The sequence below is a fragment of the Oncorhynchus mykiss genome, chromosome 19, assembly GCF_057628025.1.
Source record: "Oncorhynchus mykiss isolate SJ-2025 chromosome 19, ASM5762802v1, whole genome shotgun sequence".
Taxonomy (NCBI): domain Eukaryota; kingdom Metazoa; phylum Chordata; class Actinopteri; order Salmoniformes; family Salmonidae; genus Oncorhynchus; species Oncorhynchus mykiss.
In genome coordinates, this window is record NC_143040.1 from 42460972 (window position 1) to 42485569 (window position 24598).

General features: G+C 42.2%; 3 protein-coding genes across 5 annotated transcripts in view; 1 reads left to right on the forward strand and 2 right to left on the reverse strand.

Annotated features, from left to right (window-relative positions):
• Positions 1-1018, reverse strand: part of LOC110497690 (rho GTPase-activating protein 5) — a 37023-nt gene extending 36005 nt beyond the window's left edge. The window contains exon 1 of one of the 3 annotated variants that reach the window (XM_021573967.3): positions 720-1018. The gene's annotated coding sequence lies outside the window, so the exon portion shown is untranslated. Of the gene's footprint in view, positions 1-585 lie in introns of all 3 variants that reach the window. The other 2 variants (XM_021573969.3, XM_090211031.1) reach the window with 2 other exon arrangements.
• A 9904-nt stretch (positions 1019-10922) lies between these two features.
• Positions 10923-22640, reverse strand: nubpl (nucleotide binding protein-like). Its single transcript, XM_021573970.3, has 10 exons — positions 22174-22640; positions 19830-19974; positions 19613-19647; positions 19370-19460; positions 19213-19252; positions 19018-19108; positions 18226-18405; positions 13254-13374; positions 13058-13140; positions 10923-12883 (listed from the first exon to the last, which is right to left on the reverse strand). Exons 1-10 carry the CDS (start codon positions 22312-22314, stop codon positions 12821-12823), a joined length of 990 nt encoding a protein of 329 aa, XP_021429645.2. The 5' UTR covers positions 22315-22640; the 3' UTR covers positions 10923-12820.
• Positions 22379-23440, forward strand: dtd2 (D-aminoacyl-tRNA deacylase 2). The gene is made up of 3 exons (XM_021573973.3): positions 22379-22648; positions 22776-22845; positions 23005-23440. Exons 1-3 carry the CDS (start codon positions 22538-22540, stop codon positions 23328-23330), a joined length of 507 nt encoding a protein of 168 aa, XP_021429648.2. The 5' UTR covers positions 22379-22537; the 3' UTR covers positions 23331-23440.
• Positions 23441-24598: the final 1158 nt, after the last annotated feature.

Consider the following 24598-nt stretch of genomic DNA (forward strand, 5'->3'; position numbering starts at 1 on the left):
CTGCTAACTACGTTCTAAACTGTGAGCCCTACTCAACCCCCGTCATTGATGATAATGACATACAACCAAGAATTTCATCGCCGGAGAGGCACACGTTGAAAACTCACTAGAAAGCAATCCACTACCACGAGATGTAGAGGTTATTTAAAAGTAGAACGCTGTTCTAGACAATTTGCGAGTAACCAACACATGAACGATCATCTTGCAACAAGCATAGGTTCATTAGCTAGACAGTAACGTTAGCTTGCAAGTTAATAATTGGCCTAGCTGGCGTGCTTAATCTGCGCACTATTGGTACAATTAAAATAACCCATGCAATAAAAGGCTACGTCTGACTATGCCATTGTATTCATCAACTGTGACAATGACAACCCATCAATGATATTTGCATGAAAGAATGACTAGCCAGCTCGCGGGCCTTTCCCCGAAACCACGCAAAAAAATGCTCGCTTCCAGTCCTCTCTGGCTGAGGTTAGCCTGCTAACGTTAGCTAGCAAGCTGTGGCTAACGCTGGCTGGCTAGCTAGCAATATAGTGTTAGTCGAACAATACATTTCACTGAGCGCAAAATATAAACTACAAGGACCTTGCCGGAATATTTCGTTACCTCCCTTGATCGTGAATAGAACCATTTGGAATTTACTTGACACAGACAATGCTATCCAGAGTGTAGCTAATGAAGAAACTCGATGCAGTCCATTCCAAATTACATTCCCCTACCTAACATGGTCGCTCCCAGCTCCCGAGACCACGAAAAAAAGATAGCATTCCAAGTGTATTATTTTACTTCAGCAAATTCCATTTCTCAACGGCTCGTGTCCTTTAAGTCACAGGGAGCGTTCGGAGTATACTCTTTCTATTCAAAATGTGATTGTATTCATATATTTAGTGTTATTGGTGTTAGCTGCGTGTACTCCGAGACCTTGCTCCCTCCCCTCTCATCCCAGTCAGTAATGGCGACTGATACATAACGCTCTCACCATCGCTCTCAGTAACTTTTCCATCAGGGCTCAAAGCGGGGGCGCGACGCTCGTGCATGGTTGCTATGTAATTGTGTAAATGAAGAATTTCAATCTATTAACTAATGTCTGAATGTTTGGTGTGCCTATTTGTGTGATACTGATAAACATACCGAGGACTTGGGGATCATCACCAGGAGATGGCACATTGTCAACAAGAATAAACATATTCATTGAGACTGTAGCATTTATACGGTACATTTTTCAATGGTGCATCAGCCTGGCCTGTCTGATTTTCCTACTTGAAAACACAGACTTTTTAAGGCTACGGACACATATTGGTGGTTATGTTGTAGCGTGGATCCAAACCATGTTATTACATGGTTATAACACGTTCATTATTGGGATATGTACATACGAAATAGTCAATCTGAATAATTTCATTAACATTCCATGTGATTTACAATACTATGCCATGAGGGTTTTATATGACAGACACATTTTTTTCAAGGATAGTGCGCAGCTCTCTGGAGCAATGCAATGTGAGGTTTTTAATACTAGATAGTATGCTGCTCACCCTAAGGCCTTTACTTTCAATGCTCCACTAGTGGATTTTAAGCAGATTTGCCAAACCTTGTTTGCTAAGCTCTTGCTTTTATCTTGACTTAGAGGGGAGGGGGAATCGACTACAGCTTGTCTCTCACTCACCAATAGCCTACATGTCTATACACTGTTCTATACACATTAGTGTCATTGCTACTTGTGTGTCTGCTGTTGATGTTTCTTTTGTCATTGAAGTGGAAATTCATTGTAGAATTAATTTCAATCTGATGTATTTGGTTCTTTCCAGAAGGATTGACGGCTAGTAGATAGAATATCCATATGCAAGCATGGTATGTGATGGTCAACTTACATGTTGTAATGTACATGTAAAATGCTAAAAATGTGCTAGGGAGTTTATAAGAGGACTGATCATTGTATCAAAGAAAATGTGTCACTCACAACTGACACAAAGTTATCAGCCCTTTTAGAAAAGCCTTTTCTACATTGAGTTGGAAATCCAAACATTGCTGTGCTGTTTTGTTGTCAGTCATAATGCAATATCTCTAACAGTGAAGCTAGGAGTCCAAGCTCCATTGTCTGGGTCTGTTTTGGGTGTGGGCTCAGGCTCAGCTGTCCCTCTGCAATTGTGGTGACACAAAACACCAGGGACAAGTAGGAAGGCTGAGGAAGCTTTGTCCAATTGTTTCTGTCGCTTCAGTGTTCATATTTTCATGCTCTCCTTCAAACTACACTGAAACAGAGTGTAAATATTCCAGGGGAGGTGCCCATTCTCTTCCAACCAATGCTGAATGGTGGAGAACAAGTGGGAGTTGTTTCACACAGGATCCTAGTGTTCTGGATTGGCACCTTTCCATCTGTCAATATGAAGAACAAGGCATTGGAATCAGAGTCTGTTCATTACAAACATGAAACACTCAGAGCTCTCTCTCTATATCTCTCTCTATCTCTCGTACTCTCAGAGCATTGCAGCTTACACATTAATAGGTCAATCAACATAACTTTAACCATGTGTCATTGTTGTCACAAGTTTTGTAGTAAAAATAGGAGGAGAGAATATATTTCTAAAAGAAGGATGATGCTTTTACTTTAAGTACACACTTGATCCTGGAGTCATTATACCTGCTGTTTTGCTTCGAATTTAAGAGGTCATAGGGAAATTGTAAAATTCGGATTTTACTCCTTTCAAACAAAACCACTATTCTTTATTTGTTAACATTTTTTTATTTCACCTTTATTTAACCAGGTAGGATAGTTGAGAACAAGTTCTCATTTACAACTGTGACCTGGCCAAGATAAAGCAAAGCAGTGCGACACAAACAACAACACAGAGTTACACATGGAATAAACAAACATGCAGTCAATAATGCAATAGAAAAAGTCTATATACAGTGTGTGCAAATGAGGTAGGATAAGGGAGGTAAGGCAATAAATAGGCCATGGTGGCAAAATAATTACAATGTAGCAAATAAACACTGGAGTGATAGATGTGCAGAAGATGAGAAGAGATACTGGGGTGCAAAGGAGCAAAATAAATAAAACAAATAACAGTATGGGGGATGAGGTAGTTGGAAGGGCTATTTACAGATGGGCTATGTACAGGTGCAGTGATCTGTGAGCACTTTATGCATCCAATGGATTACCAGAAACCTGATAGCAGAAACCTATTTGTAACCTGACGCTCTCTGAATAACACTGAATGCCATTGTTTTACAAGCCAATAGTTCAATTCAAATCAGTTCCAAGAGCAGACAATGTGTGAGGTTCCCATGTCATGCAAGTGTGAAGATCATGCTGTATCAACCTGGAAATAGACATGATCCAGCAGACACTAGTGTGTGTTCTCATCTAATGTAAGTGTTGTTTGTGAATCTCAACCATTGGTCCTTACACCCTCCTTAGTAATAGCCTTCTCTTTCAGCCCTGCACAATCAATATAGTCTGAGTCTATGTAGGGAATGGGGTGCCAGTTGAGATGCAAACATAGCCCTTATGATCAATAAATGTCACAAGGTGTTGGAAAAATCTATTGCTAAAAGCTTCCTTATGAAAAGACAAACTCGGAACTGAGCGGTTGAACAGATCCGATTGACATTATAGCAGAGTGCAAATACTGAGGGTATGGGTGGATGATGTGTATAAAGTTAAAGCTCGTTGCTAGTGTTTGTTACCGTTGCATCAGGTGCTGTCGAGCCCCTACTTGCTTCACTGTTGGCTCTTTGATCACATCGCATCCTCTAGAGCGATATGCAAAATGTCTCTGCTCTTGCCAGAGAGGGACTGCAGGTATACAACTGTACTGCTTTAATAAAGTAAGGTCTCAGATCACCTTTTACTCATATTGGTACCTCTTGCAAAAAATGGACCAAAGGACTACATAACACATTCATAACCCTTCATACCACAATTATAAGCAATACATCATAACAACAACTGCAGATTGAAATTTTTGTTGTTTTGTCTTTGTTATGAAACGCTCATGTCCTGCTTATGGATGTATGGGTTATGCATGTTTGAAATCCTACAGTATACCCTTTAAATAAACTGTGACAAACCTCTTTTGGCCCTCTTCAAGCCAATGATGGTGGGTGGTGTTCACTGTCTGATATCATAGGGGAAAGAACCATAATAATTAATTCCTCTTTGATTGAAAACTAGTTGGTCACAGTGTGAGAGAGGTTTTCCATGCTCTATGGGGTGCCCTCCAGAAGGCATGAAACAGCTGGCTATGGGAGATACTAATGTTAAAAGGCCTTAATGACAGCCTCCCATGTTGAACTGGAAATGTATGCACTTATCATTTGCTAGTATACACGTGCAATTTGCTTCTTACAAAAAAAGTGCAAATGGCCAACAAAATAAATTATTCTGAGATAACATCTGTGAAGACAGCCTGTCGGCTAAATTATTTCCTAACACGACACCATGCAGATTTATTACACAGTCCATTCACACAAGCCTCAATGGCACTACATCACTGTAAAGGCATGGAGAAATGGTAGTGGGTGGTGAATAAGTTTGGGTGTATTGATGTGTTTGTTTATTAAGCCTAATCTTCTCTGTGATATCATGGGGTGCATCCCAAATTACACCCTATTCACTATATATGTATAGTGAACCTATGGGCCCTGGTCAAAAGTAGATGGACCCTGGTGAAAAGTAGTGCACAACACACTGAGTATACAAAACATTAAGAACACTTACTCTTTCCATGACATAGGCTGACCAGGTGAATCCAGGTGAAAGATATGATCCCTTATTGATGTCAGTTGTTCAATCCACTTCAATCAGTGTAGATGAAGGGGAAGAGAGGTTAAAAAATGATTTTTAAGCCTTGAAACAATTGAGACATGGATTGTGTATGTGCCATTGAGAGGGTGAATGGGCAAGACAAAAGACTTAAGTGCCTTTGAACAAGGTATGGTAGTAGTTAGGTTTGTTTCAAGAACTGCAACGCTTCTGGGTTTTCCCCGCTCAACAGTTTCCCATGTGTATCAAGAATGCTCCACCACCTAAAAGGGCCAGCATCCCTGTGGAACGCCTTCGAATTGTGGAGCGCCGACAAATTGAGTCTGTTCTGAGGGCAGGGGGGGTGGGGGGTGTAACTCAATATTAGAAAGGTGTTCCTAATGTTTGGTATACTCGGTGTATAAGGGATAGGGTGTCAATTGGGACACAGCCATGGTTAGTCACCAGCAGTGCTACTACCAACGGTATCTCCCATTCCAACAACAGGTCTGCTGTGCTGACTCATCGCCCTGTGGAGGAAACTCACAACATCCAAATGGTTCTGTCATTTTCAGTAACAGGTCTTAGTCTGCATCATAAAATGTAAGCTTTATATAATCTTGTGAACTTGCTCCTGCAATGTGGATTCATTGCTGCTTTGTATGTTTGAAACAGAGGACAAAATAGTAAGGAAAATGCAAAGTACCTCAATGAAAACAACTCACAACAACCCTTTGATGTTAAGTTGGCTTAATTATATGGCAAGGAGGAAGAAGAACTAAGCGCTGAGGCTTCTACCAGCTTCAAGTTTGTCTGTGTTGGTGAGGGTTGGTGTTCAATTCACGACAATGGCGTCTTCATGCTCTCTGTATCGCAGGTCAGGCGAGACTTCACTTAAGCAATAGGTCCCCATGGTGTGTGGTATATGTCCAATATACCACGGCTAAGGGTTGTGGCACGCAACGACGCTGGGTTCCAAATAGGGTTCTTCTGCTGTACCTACAGGAAAACCCTTTTTGGTTCCTGGAACCTAATAGGGTTATTCAGTGGGTTTTCCTATGGGGACAGCCAAAGAACCCTTTAAGATTCTAGAGAGCACCTTTTTTTTCTAAGAGTGTATGAGCATAATCTCCGTAAGTTTCAAAATAGTCAAAAGGCTATATCTTTATGGGAGAGATGGGGAAATGGAAGTGATTCATCTATTACTGTTTTCCTCTCTTGGGACATCCAGTAAAGTACACACAGTACAGTAGTTTTTTAGCTGAAACACAAAATAGGCTTTATACAAGGGGCCACGAGAATAACCACCAGCATCATATTTGTCTTCTTAATCATAATGTCCAGTCATCTGTCTCAAGAATAGGGCATAAAACATCCCGAAACACATCATACTGTATGGACTGCCTGCTTACTATCACTAGTGAAACAGTTAAGTAAATCCAGACCATATTCTTTATGAAATCCTTCATGAAATAATTTAATCTATTGAGTCAACATCGTCTATCAGCAGACCTCGATCTGTTTGAGCCTTTCAATGCCCTGCTAGCCAAACAGTCCTCCTCATTCAGACTGGGAGAATTCAGCAATGCAATGCTGTGACAGAACAGTGACTATAACACAGTTTCTTTTCCAGAGGAGTACCAGCTGATCTCTCTCACTGAATAAACAACAGTGACTGTGTGGGTAAATGATTCACTTGAAGATAGAGATTTAATTTACGACAAGTGTGTGCTTTATGTCTCTTTCTATGGACTTGAATGATTGTCAAACAAACACTCAAATAAAAATATCCTTAAATAGACGTACTGTACAGTGTATAGTCAACTCTAAGTTTTGGGCAAAATAAAGGTGTATTGGATTTTTATTTTATCAGGTCGCAGCAAGTCCTGGTACAGATGCGGATGTCCTCGAGAGCTGAGAGTTGCTACCTATTACTATAGCAACCTAAGTTTTATTTTGAATTTAACCCTGAGGTGATGCAACGTCAGTGAGCCCCTCCATTCTCTCCGTCCCAACCACTGGCCCATGCCTCAGACACACACATCCTTCAGCAGCAGACACAGAGAGGGAGATAAATAGATTGAAGTGCCCAGCCCAAGTCTCAATCAGGCTGAATTCCATTTTTCTATGGCCATGCCCGCCCATACATCAAAAGCCCATGGGCAGGCCGAAACCGAAGCTTTCTTCTGTTTGTCTCCTATCCTGACTGTCTGTGGGCACAGTACCCTTGCTTCATCTAAAATGTCCCCTTCTCTTCTCCACAATCATGAATTATTCACCTACCCAACCCCCAAATCTCACTCTAAATCTCCTCAGATCTACAGTCTCCTGCCAATTGTGTTTGAGAGTCCCCCTGCGTCCAAGCCTGTGGCCCACTGAGCTCTTTGGTCCTTTGTTTACTCTGCAGCTGCAGAGGGACAGGTGAGCACTAATAAGCTTCAAACACGGCTTAACACTGAAATAAAGAACTCCAAATTATAATGGCTGAAACCAATCTCACTCAAAGGAGAGCAAAGATCGTGTATACTGCTACCATAGCAAGCAGTCCTATAGTTCCTCCCGGTTCATTTATTTGCATTTTCAATGTGTCAGTGGCACTGTTGTGTCCTCCTAGGCCTAGGATATCATCTGATTTACATGGATATTTTCCCCTGTTGTGCACAGATATCCTAGCACTAAAAGCAAGTCGTTATTCAGCTCTGTTCGCAGTGTTGAGACTGCAATGCTCCATCACACTCCGCGTTGGTTCTAGAGCTCTCAGCAGCAGCATGCAGAGAAACAGAACTGCAAGACAGATGACTGGAGTGTGTGGGGGTGCTGCTGCAGTCACCCCCCACCACCCTCACCCCTACCTCCCCCACCCCTTCACTCCCATTCTGAGCCTATGCATGCCCTCCCAGTGACGCAGCACAATTGGAACCAGCTGCTGCTGTTTACCCAGAGCCCCGCCACAGCTGCATTGGCATGGCAACGGAGCAACGCTAGGGCCAGCCAGGCAGGTCAGGGATCCCAAGGTCAAGGGAGATGGGGCCATGGATAGGTGGGATAGCGGGGAGACCACCTAGAGCTGGAGTGTGAGAGACTTCATCCACCCCCACCATTAACACAAACTTCATCCTACCCTACGGCTACATATGGTCGTGCCGGTGCTAGCTAGTATCTGCCTTATCTATCTGGGGCGATGAGGACTGGAGATTGTTGTTGTTATTTCATGATATGAATCTGTCTGATAACAACAAGGTCATAGCATACAGGTCACAGCATACAGAAGTATCAGCGCTATGTATTTTAAATGGCAGGTTTAATGGCTGGTTTTAGAAAGTGAAACTGAAAGCCTTCAGTTGCAGAAAATCACAGATATTTTTTTGAGACTTTTTCTTTGTTCTCTGAAAATCCATTCCTTTCTAATTTTGGAACGCAGGATGTGGCGTTCAAAACAATAGCGTTATATTTCATGTAGTTACTGACAGAAGCAAAGGGAACCGTTGGAAGGAGACCCAACTGAATTCATGGGTTTACTGAATGGAAAAGACAAAATAACCAGCTTTTCAATCAGAGATTTTCAACACTAAAGTTTAGCTCTCAAAAAAGAAAAAACATACTACTTAGCATAATCTCAATCAATAAAATATGTCTCTCGTATATAATAGATGTGGGTGTGCTCACGTAGGATGATTTAGAGCAATAAATGGATCCTGTCCTCATGTACAGCATGAAGAAAGCTTCAATATTTGAGCACTTTAATGGAGTGCATAGCAAATGATAAAGTTAGGAAATGTTCAAACTCTTTAGACACACATATTCATTTCATTTTCCTTCCATGTTATAAGGTTACAATTGAGCATCTGTGTTACTAACATTAATTCACAATCAATATACTTCCATAGAGCTCAGGTGTCACTGATACCAGACACCCCCTCTCTCTATGTTTCCCCCTGATTTTTTTACAGAGCTTCAGGAAGTAGTTAATTCTGTAACTACGGATATCTTAGTCAGTGACTTTATGGGCCTTTGTATCATGGTCCGTTTATTGCAGTAAAGGCCCTGGTCAAAGGCAGTGCACTAAAAAGAGAATAAGGTGCCATTTGGGACACTGAATGAGACAGAGAAATCGCCCACCTGGAGAGAGGGAGATACTGTAAATCAGCTGACCTATGTGTAGCCATGCTGTTGTGTTTATATGGGAATACTAGTGTCCCTCTGCCTAGAAAAACACCACATGCCTGGGCAAGAGCCACTGGCAGCTGCTCATAGGGAAGAATGCCAGTCACTAAGGAGTCACTCAGTACTGAATCACATGAAAGGATTTCTCCCACTCTTGCTTTCTCTTCCCTTCTCTCTCTGGTTCTGACACACACTCAAACACACACCCTCTCTCTCTCTCTGAGAACTAGAGGAAGAACTTGGCAAAGGAGGCCATCCTCCACACATCCTTGTTATCTGTAAAGCCCCCTGCCTGTACTGTGTTTAAAAGCCACACCACAGCAGTAATTACTGTACACAGGAGTCCTCACTTTGGACCCGTTAGCTTTTTCCTCCACAGCGCTGGCCTTTTCAGAAACAGAGCAACCCTGTAGTGTGTGTATGTTGGGAGTGTGTCTGTGTAGCCTTGAGGTAGCATGTCTGCCCTGCAGTAGCTACCTAATTTCACCTCATTAGCTACCGCCATCTTTCATCTCTAAGTCTCACTTCTCCTTCTTCGTGTTACACTGTTCCCCTTTCGGGAATATATCTAGATTTACGGGATGCAGATTTTTGTTTTTAAAGGAACTTGTGTATTTACGATGGACACAATAAGTGTACAGAACAGAAAACACAACTAGAAGGCAAATGAATACACCACAATACTTTAGTTATTTAAACAAAACCACAAATAGACAGCTCTGCCAGTGGGACTTCCTCTTTAATGGGGACCATCTGACACATCAACACCCCCCCCCCCTTACAAAAAATGATTGCAATCTTGAAGCTGCACTTTCAACTGCGGTCGACTGTGGTATTTTGGACGCAGAAGTTGCCGCATACTGTGGTTACACTGCACTCTTTTTTCGTAAGTGGCACACTGTCTTTACCCCAGACAGTGTCTCCAGGACAAGACAGGGCTCAGACCAGACAGAGCTGCTGAAATAGGAACTGGTCCGGAGGGCTTTGGTAGGACTTCATATTCTGTTCCTCCAATATAGAGCAGCATTCAAATGACTAACCATAGCTACAGAAAAACAGAACAGTAGTAAACATTCAACACTCATTGACCCGATAAGACACCGAGCCGTCTGGCTTGGCTTTCATGGCGGTTGGTTCGGTTGGAAGCGAAACAGCTGCTGTAGTTAGCGGAGTCTAGGGAGCAACAGAAATATGCAGGAAGTGGTCCTGTTTGCACAAGTCACAGAGAGCTCATCCAACTCAGGATGAGGAAATAAATATGACTGGTGGCCTGGGAAGTGGGATGTTTGATTTGATATGCAGTGCCACCAGGTGTTAATAGAGAGTAACTGCAACCCTTACTGGCTTCAAGTCAAACAAGTTATTATTTTGTTAATGTTGATGCCTTGTGAGTTGTTATTTTGTAAATGTTGATGCCTGGTGAGTTGTTATTTTGTAGATGTTGATGCCTGGTGAGTTATTATTTTGTAGATGTTGATGCCTGGTGAGTTGTTCTTTTGTAGATGTTGATGCCTGGTGAGTTGTTCTTTTGTAGATGTTGATGCCTGGTGAGTTGTTCTTTTGTAGATGTTGATGCCTGGTGAGTTGTTCTTTTGTAAATGTTGATGCCTGGTGAGTTGTTCTTTTGTAGATGTTGATGCCTGGTGAGTTGTTCTTTTGTAGATGTTGATGCCTGGTGAGTTGTTATTTTGTAGATGTTGATGCCTGGTGAGTTGTTCTTTTGTAAATGTTGATGCCTGGTGAGTTGTTCTTTTGTAGATGTTGTTTACAATATTTACACAATCTTCCATCTTCACGAAATGCAACTAATGTTCGCAATGTCAGAGATGAAAATAAAGAACGTACAACCTAGAACATTGGTTGCATTTCGTGAAGATGGAAGATTGTGTGAATATTGTAAACAACATCTACAAAATAACAACTCACCAGGCATCAACATTTACAAAATAACAACTCACCAGGCATCAGAAAGAGGCATCAAGCCTCAAGTCAGAAAGAAAAAACAACAACATAGACAACAACATTCCTTTATTTTTGCTCTACGCTTTTAGGGCATAAATTACTTTCATTTAGTTTACTGTCGACTGCACATTTTGTTCCCAAGGCTTGAATTAAACGTGTTGTATTTGAATATCAGACTGAACAATGAATACTGGATCTATATATTGAATACACATTGGTTTGAAGAGACAGGTTGCTATTGAAACGGAACATTATGCTACCACGGTCTAGATATACATACTATGTAACAGATATGTAATCAGATCAGACCCCAAGGATGTGTGCGTACTCCACAGCTAGGGATATGGAGGAGTGCAGGGTTCTTCTGGTCTACAGTGCACTCGGAAAGTATTCAGACCCCTTCACTTCTTCTACATTTTGTTATGTTACAGTCTTATTCTACAATGGATTAAATATTCTTTCCCCTCATCAACCTACTCACAATGCCCCATAACGACAAAGCGAAAACAGGTTTTTAGACATTTTTGCAAATTTGTTAAATTAAAAACAGATACCTTATTTCCATAACTATTTAGGCCCTTTGCTATGAGACTCAAAATTTAGCACAGGTCCATCCTGTTTCCATTGATCATTTTTGAGATGTTTCTACAATTTGATTGAAATTCAATTGATTTGACATGATTTGACAGTGCATGTCAGAGCCAAAACCAAGCCATTAAGTCGAAGGAATTGTCCGTAGAGCTCCGAGACAGGATTGTGTCAACGCACAGATCTGGGGAAGGGTACCAAAAAAATGTCTGCAGCATTGAAAGTCCCCAAGAACAGTGCCCTCCATCATTCTTAAATGGAAGAAGTTTGGAACCAACAAGATTCTTCCTAGAGCTGGCCACCCGGTCAAACTGAGCAATCGGGGAAGAAGGGCCTTGGGTCAGGGAAGTGACAGAGAACCTGATGGTCACTCTGACAGAGCTCGGGAGTTCCTCAGTGGAGATGGGAGAACCTTCCAGGACAACCATCTCTGCAGCACTCTACCAATCAGGCCTTTATGGTAGAATGGCCAGATGGAAGCCACTCCTTAGTAAAAGGCACATGAGAGCCCGCTTAGAGTTTGCCAAAAGGCACGTCAAGGACTCTCAGATCATGACAAACAAGATTCTCTGATCTGATGAAACCAAGATTGAACTCTTTGGCCTGAATGCCAAGTGTCACGTCTGGAGGAAACCTGGCACCATCCCTACGATGAAGCATCATGCTGTGGGGGTATGTTTTTCAGCGGCAGGGTCTTAGAGACTACTCAGGATCGAGGGAAAGATGAACGAAGTACAGCGAGATCCTTGATGAAAACCTGCTCCAGAGCGCTCAGGACCTCAGACTGGGTCGAAGGTTCATCTTCCAACAGGACAACGACCCTAAGCGCACAGCCAATACAACACAGGAGTGGCTTCGGGACAAGTCTCTCAATGGTCCTTGAGTGGCCCAGCTAGAGCCCGGACTTGAACATCTCTGTAGAGACCTGAAAATAGCAGTGCAGTGACGCTCCCCATCCAACCTGACAGAGCTTGAGGGGATCTGCAGAGAAGAATAGGAGAAACCCCCCAAATACAGGTGTGGCAAGCTTGTAGCGTCATACCCAAGAAGACTCAAGACTGTAATCAATCGAAAAAGACTTGAGGCTGTAACAAAGTATTGAGTAGGGTCTGAATACTTATGTAAATGTTATATCATTATTTTTTATTTTTTTATTCATTTGCAAAAAAAAAAAAAAAAGTTTTTGCTTTGTCATTGTGGGTATTGTGTGTAAATTGATGAGGGGGAAAAAAACTATTTAATCCATTTTAGAATAACAAAATGTGGAAAAAGTCAAGGGGTCTGAATACTTTCCGAATGCACTGAATCTCCTGTAGATGACAAGTTGTCCAGTTGTCCTACACAGTAGAGGGCAATAACTCAACCAGAGAGTTCTTCTAGACGCTGGACCACGGCAGTCGCCACCTTTCTGTAGGCCTCAGCCTAAAACAATGGGCATAGGCAGACATATTAAACAAACCCAGGTAGAAAACTAACATGGCAAACTCTCAAAAGTGTAAAATGTATACAATGTTATGGTGAAGAATACACTGTTTGTTTTCCAACATAGTCAAGATAAACATTGGCAATCTATTGTCATCCAAGCAGCATACTAACCTCAGGGCTGTCAGGTGAGGACACCACTACAGGCTGGCCTCTGTCTGACATCTCTCTGATGCTCAGGTGTAGAGGAATGTCTCCTAGACAGAGGAGGGAGAGACATCAGTCTCTACACTATACTATCATTCTATTAGATCTGAGATTGAGAGAAATAATGAAATCTGTAATGATTTATGTTTGAAATGGATCTTACCCAATACTTGCACTCCCAGAGTATCAGCAAGGGCCCTTGCTCCATCTGCCCCGAAGATGTGGGTCTGGTGGTTACACTTGGGGCACTGAAACACGCTCATATTCTGGACTATGCCCAGGACCTATGAGATGTGACATATATAAATATACACTGAACAAAAATTGAAACGCAACATGTAGTGTTGGTCCTACGTTTCATGAGCTGAAACAAAAGATCCCAGACATTTTCCATATGCACAAAAAGTGTATTTCTCCCTGTTAGTGAGCATTTCTCCTTGGCCAGGATAATACGTCCACCTGACAAGAAGCAGGCGAAACAGCATGATCATTACACAGGTGCACCTTGTGCTGGGGACAATAAAAAGCCACTCTAAAATGTGCAGTTTTGTCACACAACGCCACATTCATTTCTCTACCATAAGCCTTCTCCAACATCATTTTAGAGAATTTAGCAGTAGATCCAACCGGGCCTCAAAACTGCAGAACATGTGTAACCATGCCAGCCCAGGTACTCAACATCTGGCTTCTTCTCCTGTGGGATGATCTGAGACGAGCCACCCGGACAGCTGATGAAACTGTGGGTTTGCACAACTGAAGAATTTCTGCAAAACCTTCAGAAACCATCTGTCACGATCGTTATATAAATAAGTGGACCAAGGCACAGCGTGAGTAGAGTTCCACATATTTATTAAAGTGAAACTTCCAAAAAACAGCAAAGAAATAACAAACGTGCAAATACGTAGCGGACATAGGCACTATACAAAATCAATATCCCACAACGCAGGTGGGAAAAGGACACACTAAGTATGATCCCCAATTAGAGGCAACGATATATCAGCTGCCTCCAATTGGGAACCATACACACACACCAACATAGAACTATAATAACTATAAAACCCCCCTAGTCACGCTCTGACCTATTACACTATAAAGAACCCCGAGGGCTCTCTATGGTCAGGGTGTGACACCATCTCAGGGAAGCTCAACTGCGTGCTCGTTTTCCTCACCAGGGTCTTGACCTGACTGCAACTCGGCGTCGTAACCGACTTCAGTGGGCAAATGCTCACCTTCAATGGCAACTAGCACGCTGGAGAAGTGTGCTCTTCACGGATTAATCCTGGTGTCAACTGTACCGGGCAGATGGCAGACAGCCTGTATGGTGTTGTGTAGGCGAGCGGTTTGCTGATGTCAACATTTGGTGATGCCACCGTGAGTGCCCCATGGTGGATGTGGGGTTATGGTATTGGCATGCGTAAGCTATAAACAACAAACACAATTGCATTTTAATCGATGGCAATTTGAATTCACAAAGATACCGTGACGAGATCCTGAGGCCCACTGTCGTGCCATTGATCCTGCCGCAATCACCTCAGAATGATAATGCATGGCCCCATGTCGCAAAGATCTGATCACAATTCCTGGAAGCTGAAAATGTCCCAGTTCTTCCATGGCCTATATAGTCACCAGACATGTTCTGGATCGACGTATATGACAGCGTGTTCCAGTTCCCGCAAATATCCAGCCACTTCACACAGCCATTGAAGAGGAGTGGGACAACATTCCACAGTCCGATCAACTCTATGTGAAGCAGATGTGTCACGCTGCATGAGACAAATGGTGGTCACACCAGATACTGACTGGTTTTCTGATCCACGCCCCTACCTATTTTTTTAAGTTATCTGTTACCAACAGATGCATATTATTATTTTTTTACATTTAACCTTTATTTAACCAGGTAGGCTAGTTGAGAACAAGTTCTCATTTGCAACTGCGACCTGGCCAAGATAAAGCCTAGCAGTTTGACACATACAACAACACAGAGTTACACATGGAATAAACAAAACATAGTCAATAATACAGCGGAACAAAAGAAAACAATATGTCTATGTACAGTGAGTGTAAATGAGGTAAGATAAGGGAGTTAAGGCAATAAATAGGCCGTGGTGGCGAAGTAATTACAATATAGCAATTGAAACACTGGAATGGTAGATGTGCAGAAGATGAATGTGCAAGTAGAGATACTTGGGTGCAAAGGAGCAAGATAAATAAATACACTATGGGGATGAGGTAGGTAGATAGATGGGCTGTTTACATATGGGCTACGTACAGGTGCAGTGATCTGTGAACTGCTCTGACAGCTGGTGCTTAAAGCTAGTGAGGGAGATATGAGTCTCCAACTTCAGAGATTTTTGTAGTTTGTTCCAGTCATTGGCAGCAGAGAACTGGAGGAATTGGCTTTGGGGATGACCACTGAGATATTCCTGCTGGAGCGCCTGCTACGAGTGGGTGCTGCTATGGTGATCAGTGAGCTGAGATAAGGCGGGGCTTTACCTAGTAGAGACTTGTAGATAACCTGTAGCCAGTGGGTTTGGAGTATGAAGCGAGGGCCAACCAACGAGAGCGTACAGGTCGCAATGGTGGGTAGTGTATGGGGCTTTGGTGACAAAACGGATGGCACTGTGATAGACTGCATCCAGTTTGTTGAATAGAGTGTTGGAGGCTATTTTATAGATGACATCACCGAAGTCGAGGATCGGTAGGATGGTCAGTTTTACGAGGGTATGTTTGGCAGCATGAGTGAAGGATGCTTTGTTGCGATATAGGAAGCCAATTCTAGATTTAATTTTGGATTGGAGATGCTTAATGTGAGTCTGTAAGGAGAGTTTACAGTCTAACCAGACACCTAGGTATTTGTAGTTGTCCACGTATTCTAAGTCAGAGCCGTCCAGAGTAGTGATGCTGGACGGGCGAGCAGGAGATGGCAGGGATCGGTTGAATAGCATGCATTTAGTTTCCCCTGCGTTTAAGAGCAGTTGGAGGTCACGGAAGGAGAGTTGTATGGCATTGAAGCTCGTCTAGAGGTTAGTTAACACAGTGTCCAAAGAGGGGCCAGAAGTATACAGAATGTTGTCGTCTACGTAGAGGTGTACCAAAGAATCACCAGCAGCAAGAGCAACATCATTGTATACAGAGAAGAGAGTCGGCCCGAGGATTGAACCCTGTGGCACCCCCATAGAGACTGCCAGAGGTCCGGACAACAGGCCCTCCGATTTGACACACTGAACTCTATCAGAGAAGTAGTTGGTAAACCAGACGAGGCAATCATTTGAGAAACCAAGGCTGTCGAGTCTGCCAATAAGAATGTGGTGATTGACAGAGTTGAAAGCCTTCGCCAGGTCGATGAATACGGCTGCACAGTAATGTCTTTTATCGATGGCGGTTATGATGTCGTTTAGGACCTTGAGCGTGGCTGAAGTGCACCCATGACCAGCTCTGAAACCAGATTGCATAGTGGAGAAGGTATGGTGGGATTCGAAATGGTCGGTAATCTGTTTGTTAACTTGGCTTTCGAAGACCTTAGAAAGACAGGGTAGGATAGATATAGGTGTGTAGCAGTTTGGGTCTAGAGTGTCACCCCCTTTGAAGAGGGGGATGACCGCAGCAGCTTTCCAATCTTTGGGAATCTCAGACGATACGAAAGAGAGGTTGAACAGGCTAGTAATAGGGGTTGCAACAATTTCGGCAGATCATTTTAGAAAGAGAGGCTCCAGATTGTCTAGCCCGGCTGATTTGTAGGGGTCCAGATTTTGCAGGTCTTTCAGAACATCAGCTATCTGGAATTGGGTAAAGCAGAAATGGTGGGGGCTTTGGCAGGTTGCTGTGGAGGGTGCTGGGCAGTTGACCGGGGTAGGGGTAGCCAGGTGGAAAGCATGGCCAGCCGTAGAGAAATACTTATTGAAATACTCAATTATAGTGGATTTATCGGTGGTGACAGTGTTTCCTAGCCTCAGAGCAGTGGGCAGCTGGGAGGAGGTGCTCTTATTCTCCATGGACTTTACAGTGTCCCATAACTTTTTTGAGTTAGTACTACAGGATGCACATTTCTGTTTGAAAAAGCTAGCCTTAGCTTTCCTAACTGCCTGTGTATATTTGTTCCTAACTTCCCTGAAAAGTTGCATATCACGGGGGCTATTCGATGCTAATGCAGAACGCCACAGGATGTTTTTGTGCTGGTCAAAGGCAGACAGGTCTGGAGTGAACCAAGGACTATATCTATTCCTAGTTCAATTTTTTTTGAATGGGGCATGCTTATTTAAGATGGTCAGGAAGGCACATTTAAAGAATAGCCAGGCATCATCTACTGACGGGATGAGGTCAATGTCATTCCAGGATACCCCAGCCAGGTCAATTAGAAAGGCCTGCTCGCAGTTTTAGGGAGCGTTTGACAGTGATGAGTGGTGGTCGTTTGGTTGCAGACCCATTACGGATGCAGGCAATGAGGCAGTGATCGCTGAGATCTTGATTGAAAACAACAGAGGTGTATTTGGAGGGCGAGTTAGTTAGGATGACATCTATGAGGGTGCCCGTGTTTACGGATTTGGAGTTGTACCTGGTAGGTTCATAGATAATTTGTGTGAGATTGAGGGCATCAAGCTTGGATTATAGGATGGCCGGGGTGTTAAGCATGTCCCAGTTTAGGTCACCTAGTAGCACGAACTCAGAAGATAGATGGGGGGCAATAAATTCACATATGGTATCGAGGGCACAGCTGAGGGCAGAGGGAGGTCTATAGCAAGCGGCAACAGTGAGAGACTTGTTTCTGGAAAGGTGAATTTTTAGAAGTAGAAGCTCAAATTGTTTGGGTACAGACTTGGATAGTAATACAGAACTCTGCAGGCTATCTTTGCAGTAGATTGCAACACCGCCCCCTTTGGCAGTTCTATCTTGGTGGAAAATGTTATAGTTAGCAATGGAGATTTCAAGGTTGACAGAAATCTGTATTCCTAGGTCATGTGAAATCCATAGATTAGGGCCTAATGGATTTATTTCAATTGACTGATTTCCTTATATGAACTGTAACTGTGCATTGTGCATAGATAAACATCTCACAAATGTGTATTTTGTCCTTACCAAGGTCATTTGAAAAGAATTGAAGTAAGAATAAAGGGGCATTTAGCATCCAAAGCTCTTACCGGTACATTGACCTTTCTGAACATTTCTGCTCCTCTGCGTGCATCCAGCAGGGCAATATCCTGAGGAGTGGACACGATCACTGCCCCTGCTATTGGGACGTTCTGAGTGATTGATAACTGAACATCTCCAGTCCCAGGTGGCATGTCAATAACCAGGTAGTCCAGCAGTCCCCAATCTACCTGCATAGGTAACAAAAAAATGACATGGCAACCTAACATTTCTAGTAGCTGTTACTCTGATATCGCTAGTATAAAAACTAACACGGATTACTGTACTGCCCTACAAAAGCAAAGTGCATTAACAACAAAATGTTTACTGCAAAATCTCACTTCAACGTCTTTCTGTCTAAATTCTGGTACTTTATGATATATTCTGATCGACTGGCTTGTTCTTGTCTCAGAAAACAAAAAAACACGTTAATGAGATTATAAACTTGTGGATCGAGCCCTGAATGCTGATTGGCTGACAGACGCAGTATATCAGACCTTATACCACAGGCATGACAAAACATATATTTTAACTGCTCTAATTACGTTGGTAACCAGTTTATAATAGCAATAAGATACCTAGGGGGGTTGTGGTATATGGCCAATATATGGCCACTCTGCGTTGCACCGTGCTTAAGAACAGCCCTTAGCCGTGGAATATTGGACATATACCACACTCCCTCGGGCCTTGTTACTTATATATACACAAGGCCATTTCAACAGACCAAAGATTTTGGACCAAATTCGTAGTTACCGCACTTTGCCTTTGGAGGTCAGCGTACATGAACGATCAGTCTCTCCCACCTGTCTAAGTAGCTTCTCTATAGCTGACATCACCATCAGGCCCCTCCAGACAATGGGTGCAACATCCTCTACCAGAAACCCCATGGACATACTGAGGACAGAAGGATGAGAGAGGGACATGACAGTCAATGACTCAATGGTTTATTTGTTTGCTTACCTCCCCTGTCACTGGCAATTGGAGATACATTTACTCACCAAGGAATCCCAAAATTAATAAGTGGTCTCATTAGGTTGTCTGAAAACAAAGAAAACATAGGTTGTCTTTTCAGTTTGATCTCTGTAATGAATGGATACATCTAAAACATCCTTGTTATTCCTCAGGCTAGACTACATGCAGATTGATGTCTCCTACTGTCAGTTAGTTCTGGGTTCCCCTTCAGGCTCATCAGCTTAGGAATTGAGGGACCGTAAACATCAGCGTCTAAGATGCCCACAGTTTTACTCTGTGTGCAGAAAAGAGACATGAAGAGACACTGAGTGGACAATGTAGTGAAAGAGAGAGAGATTGTCATGGTTCTGCATACCCATTTTGGGCAAAAATTGGCATGCAACAGTAATAATAAAATGTGCAAATTAATAATGGTGCTTTCCTTACTGGATCATTAGCTGTGAGTCCAAGGGCCAAATTCACTGTTGAGGGGAGGAAAAAGGTTGTAGGCTAGCAAATGACTACACTGTATAAAAATATATATTTCATAAAGATAAAAAGATCAGACCAAACCACTGTCTGTTGAAATGTATGCAAATTGTACACATTTGTGCAAATGTTTCATGAATGAGCAGCACAGAGAGCCCAATAAGAACCTGCTTACCTGCAGTGGTTGATTTCCCAACACCCCCCTTCCCTGAGGCCACCACAATAACTTGTTTCACTCCAGCAATGGGCTTTTGTTTGGGCAAGCCACGAGCCATGTGCTGCTTCTGTCTCTCCTGCAACGATCTCTCAGGACCTGAGGTCTGGGGAGTACAGAGACATTTCATGGAATGAGCAAGTGAGTTTATCAACAACACATGATAAACTTGAATGTAACTTGTATATACAGTACCCGTCAAACATTTGGACACACCTACTCATTCAAGGGTTTTCTTTATTTTTACTATTTTCTACATTGTAGAATAATAGCGAAGACATCAAAACTATGAAATAACACATATGGAATCATGTAGTAACCAAAAAAGTGTTAAACAAGTACAAATATATTTTATATTTGAGATTCTTCAAATAGCCACCCTTTGCCTTGATGACAGCTTTGCACACTCTTGGCATTCTCTCAACCAGTTTCATGAGGTATTGGTATTTTATTAGGATCCTCATTAGCTGTTGCAAAAGCAGCAGCTACTGTTCCTGGGGTCCACACAAAACATGAAACATAATGATGTAATACAGAACATCATTAGACAAGAACAGCTCAAGGATAGAACTACATACATTTTTAAAAAGGCACACATAGCTTACATATCAGTACATACAAACTATCTAATAGGTCAAATAAGGGAGAGGCTGTGAGCTGTTGCTTTATCTGTTTTTTAAAACCAGGTTTGCTGTTTATTTGAGCAATATTAGATGGAACGGAGTTCCCTGCAATAATGGCTCTATATAATACTGTACGCTTTTCTTGAATTAGTTATGGATTTGGGGACTGGAATTGGTTCAGGATAAGTCACCTGGAATGCATTTCAATTAACAGGTGTGCTTTGTTAAAAGTACATTTCTTTCCTTCTTAATGCGTTTGAACCAATCAGTTGTGTTGTGACAAGGTAAGGGTGGTATACAGAAGATAGCCCTATTTGGTAAAAGACCAAGTCCATTTTATGGCAAGAACAGCTCAAATAAGCAAAGAGAAGTGAAGTGCAGTCACAAAAACCATCAAGCTCCATGATGTAACTGGCTCTCGTGAGGACCGCCACAGGAAGGGAAGACCCAGAGTTACCTCTGCTGCAAAGGATAAGTTCATTAGAGTTAACTGCACCTCAGATTGCAGCCCAAATAAATGCTTCACAGAGATCAAGTAACAGACACATCTCAACATCAACTGTTCAGAGGAGACTGCGTGAATCAGGCCTTCATGGTCAAATCGCTGCAAATAAACCACTACTAAAGGACACCAATAATAAGAAGAGCCTTGCTTGGGCCAAGAAACACGAGCAATGGACATTAGACCGGTGGAAATCTGTCCTTTGGTCTGATGATCCAAATTTGAGATTTTTGGTTCCAACCACCGTGTCTTTGTGAAACGCAGAGTAGGTGAACGGATGATCTCGTCATGTGTGGTTCCCTCCGTGAACCATGGAGGAGGAGGTGTGATGGTGGTTTGCTGGTGACACTGCCAGTGATTTATTTTGAATTCAAGGCACACTTAACCAGCATGGCTACCACAGCATTCTGCAGCGACAAGCCATCCCGTCTAGTTTGCGCTTAGTGGGACTATCATTTGTTTTTCAACAGGACAATGATCCAAAACACACCTCCTGGCTGTGTAAGGGCTATCAGGTGACCTGGCCTCCACAATCACCCGACCTCAACCCAATTGAGTTGGTTTGGGATGAGTTGGACTGCAGAGTGAAGGAAAACCAGCCAACAAATGCTCAGCATATGTGTGAACTCCTTGAAGACTGTTGGAAAAGCATTCCTCATGTTGCTGGCTGAGAGAACGCCAAGCGTGTGCAAAGCTGTTATCAAGGCAAAGGGTGGCTACTCTGAAGAATCTCAAATATAAAATATATTTGGATTTGTTTAACACATTTTTGGTTATTACATGATACGTGTTATTTCATAGTTTTGATGTCTTCATTATTATTCTACAATGTAGAAAATAGTAAAAGTAAAGAAAAACCCTTGAATGAGTAGGTGTTTCCAAACTTTTGACTGGTACTGTATATACATGATGTAAATCTTATAGTGTTGCTGTTAGTTATAATTAGTTATAGTTATACAGATACGTAAACAAACATGCTACATAATTGGCCTCAATGGCTTGCAATGATTAGCTAACTAGCTATGTAGGGTGAATCAGAGTGAACTTGATAGCATTTACTTAGCTAGCATGTAGCAAGCTACCTAGCTAGTTAGTTGTAGCGAACTAAACAACACTCCATGGAGTGGAGTTTAGTTCGCTAGTTAGTTGTAAACAATTTTAGCAAGAGTTAGAATATTACCTTATGAAAACGTATGAAATATTTGCAGCGTTGTGGAGCATATTGAATGTCTCTCCCTGTCCGTAACACTGTTGGTTTATTTAGGTTAGCGGTTGTTAATTTTAATAAATGTGAGAATTTACTGTAGCTACAGTGAGCCATCTTGTGTTATTGCCATAGAAAAACTAGGTTATTGGTCAAGTGCATGTCGATTTTCTATGACGTATATTTGCGTCAGGAGGAGCCTCACCCGGAAGCGAGTGTCAGAGACACGAAAGTTTTCGTTTCTCTTCTGTTATTTTCCTTCACTGTCCCTTTTAAAAGTGAGTTTTTTTACGAGTCCTCTTGTGCTTTATCATCTGAAACAGGCAGATATCATTTCAAAATGACTGAAAAGGCAGGTTCTCCACTAGCAAGAACTGTTCTTCAGCAGTGTCTCTATGCAAGGCTTCAAGTCAAACCTGCAGATGATCAGTCTGAGGCTGAATGGGTGCAGGTACTATTGAATTATCTTCTACTACTTTCTTAAATGCAAATATGGTCTGCCTGCTCAGAATAAGATTTGCACCTTGCCTAAAATAATATTTGGGGGATGGGCTGCTCATAAAATTGTATGTTTTCAGATTGACAGAGGGATGGTGGTCTACATCTGCTTTTTTAAAGGCGCTACAGAGGAAATTATTCAAAAAATCGGTATTTATTGTGCTTTTTCCAGTTTTTGGATAATACTGCAATAAAATCAACTACCTGGGCTTCACAAGACTGAACAGTAAATGTCACTGTTCTTCAAGGAGTCGTAAAGCAATGTTGCTAGTACTGAATGGTTATTGATCCCTCTGCTCTACTCCACAGTGAACACTCTGCTCAACTTGAAGCTGTGTGAAGCTGACTCTGGGAAGTATGTGTCAGTGTTGGACCTGCCTGGGAACGTCCTCATTGTGCCTCAGGCTACACTGGGAGGCAAGGCCAAAGGGAAGGGCATGCAGTACCACCATAACATTGGGAAAGAAGAGGGCCTACAGCTCTATTCTAACTTTGTCTCCCTGTGTGAGAAGGAACTGGCTTTGTCCAGTAACAGTAGTGAGACTGGGATGATCGTCAAACATGGAACATATGGGAACAGACAAGTGCTGAAGCTAGATACTAACGGACCATACACACACCTGATGGAGTTTTGAACCTTCCAATACTAATGACATTTCACAGTAAATTACCAATTGCACTCTTGTCCCTGAAATGGTGGTACTGTAGATCTGATTATTAAAGCTGCCAACATTGTGTATTGTAATGCGTGTGTTTGTACCGTGTTGTTCTTTAGTGTTAAATCATACAATTATAGTGGGGCAAAAAAGTATTTAATCAGCCACCAATTGTGCAAGTTCTCCCACTTAAAAAGATGAGAGAGGCCTGTAATTTTCATCATAGGTACACTTCAACTATGACAGACAAAATGAGAGAAAAAAAATCCAGAAAATCACATTGTAGGATTTTTAATGAATTTATTTGCAAATTATGGTGGAAAATAAGTATTTGGTCACCCACAAACAAGCAAGATTTCTGGTACAAAAAAATGAAATACTGTATATACATTAAAACAATGATGGGGAGTGGAAACAAATGCATGAGTACTTGTATCAGTTCCTCCCACTCTATGGTGGTAATGTGCCTTGCATGTCAATTTCACATCGCTAAACCCATAGAAAAACGTGAGTAAGTGTAAATTAGAGAACGCATCAAGTACGATTTGTGCCATAACTTTGTGTTTTAGTGAGAATGGGGTAGTTGCGTCCCAATATCGGAATATGGGCGAGTCGGTGTGTCAAAAGGAAAGTAGTGGGCGTGTCAAGCGCTCTGCTACAAGTAGTGATGGGCATTCTGGCTCTTTTCAGTGAGCCTGCTCGTTCGGCTCAACTTACCAAAAAGAGCCGGCTCTTTTGGCTCCCAAACGGCTCTTTAAAAAATATATGTTTTGTATTTTGTCAAGTCAAACAGTTTGCGATAGTTCGACTATGATTGGTGTTAAAACAATTCTAATTAAAATATTAAATGAAATCAAACTCTACCTTAACCACAATGTATTTAAAAATGCATTGGTTTGTTATGAAAAAGAATGCTATTCAACATTTGCATTTAAAGTAGAACTTTTTAATGTATATAAACAAAGTGCATGTAAATCTAACCATTCAAAACTAATTGAATCTAAACAGCATAATATAATATTGCACCATATCAAAGAAAAAATAAATAACAGCGGAGGGGCTCCTCCAAATAGGATCGAACCTCCATTATGGCATCTGCTGAGGGATTCCTTCGTGCTGCATCACTCTCGTCAAACAACATTCAAACAGCAGACGTTTGTGGCACTACTGCTGGTGCTTCTGCTCCATCTGATCCCTCTTCTTCCTGTTGCCCATATTGCCTGAGCCAGCTGACTGCTGGGGCTGTC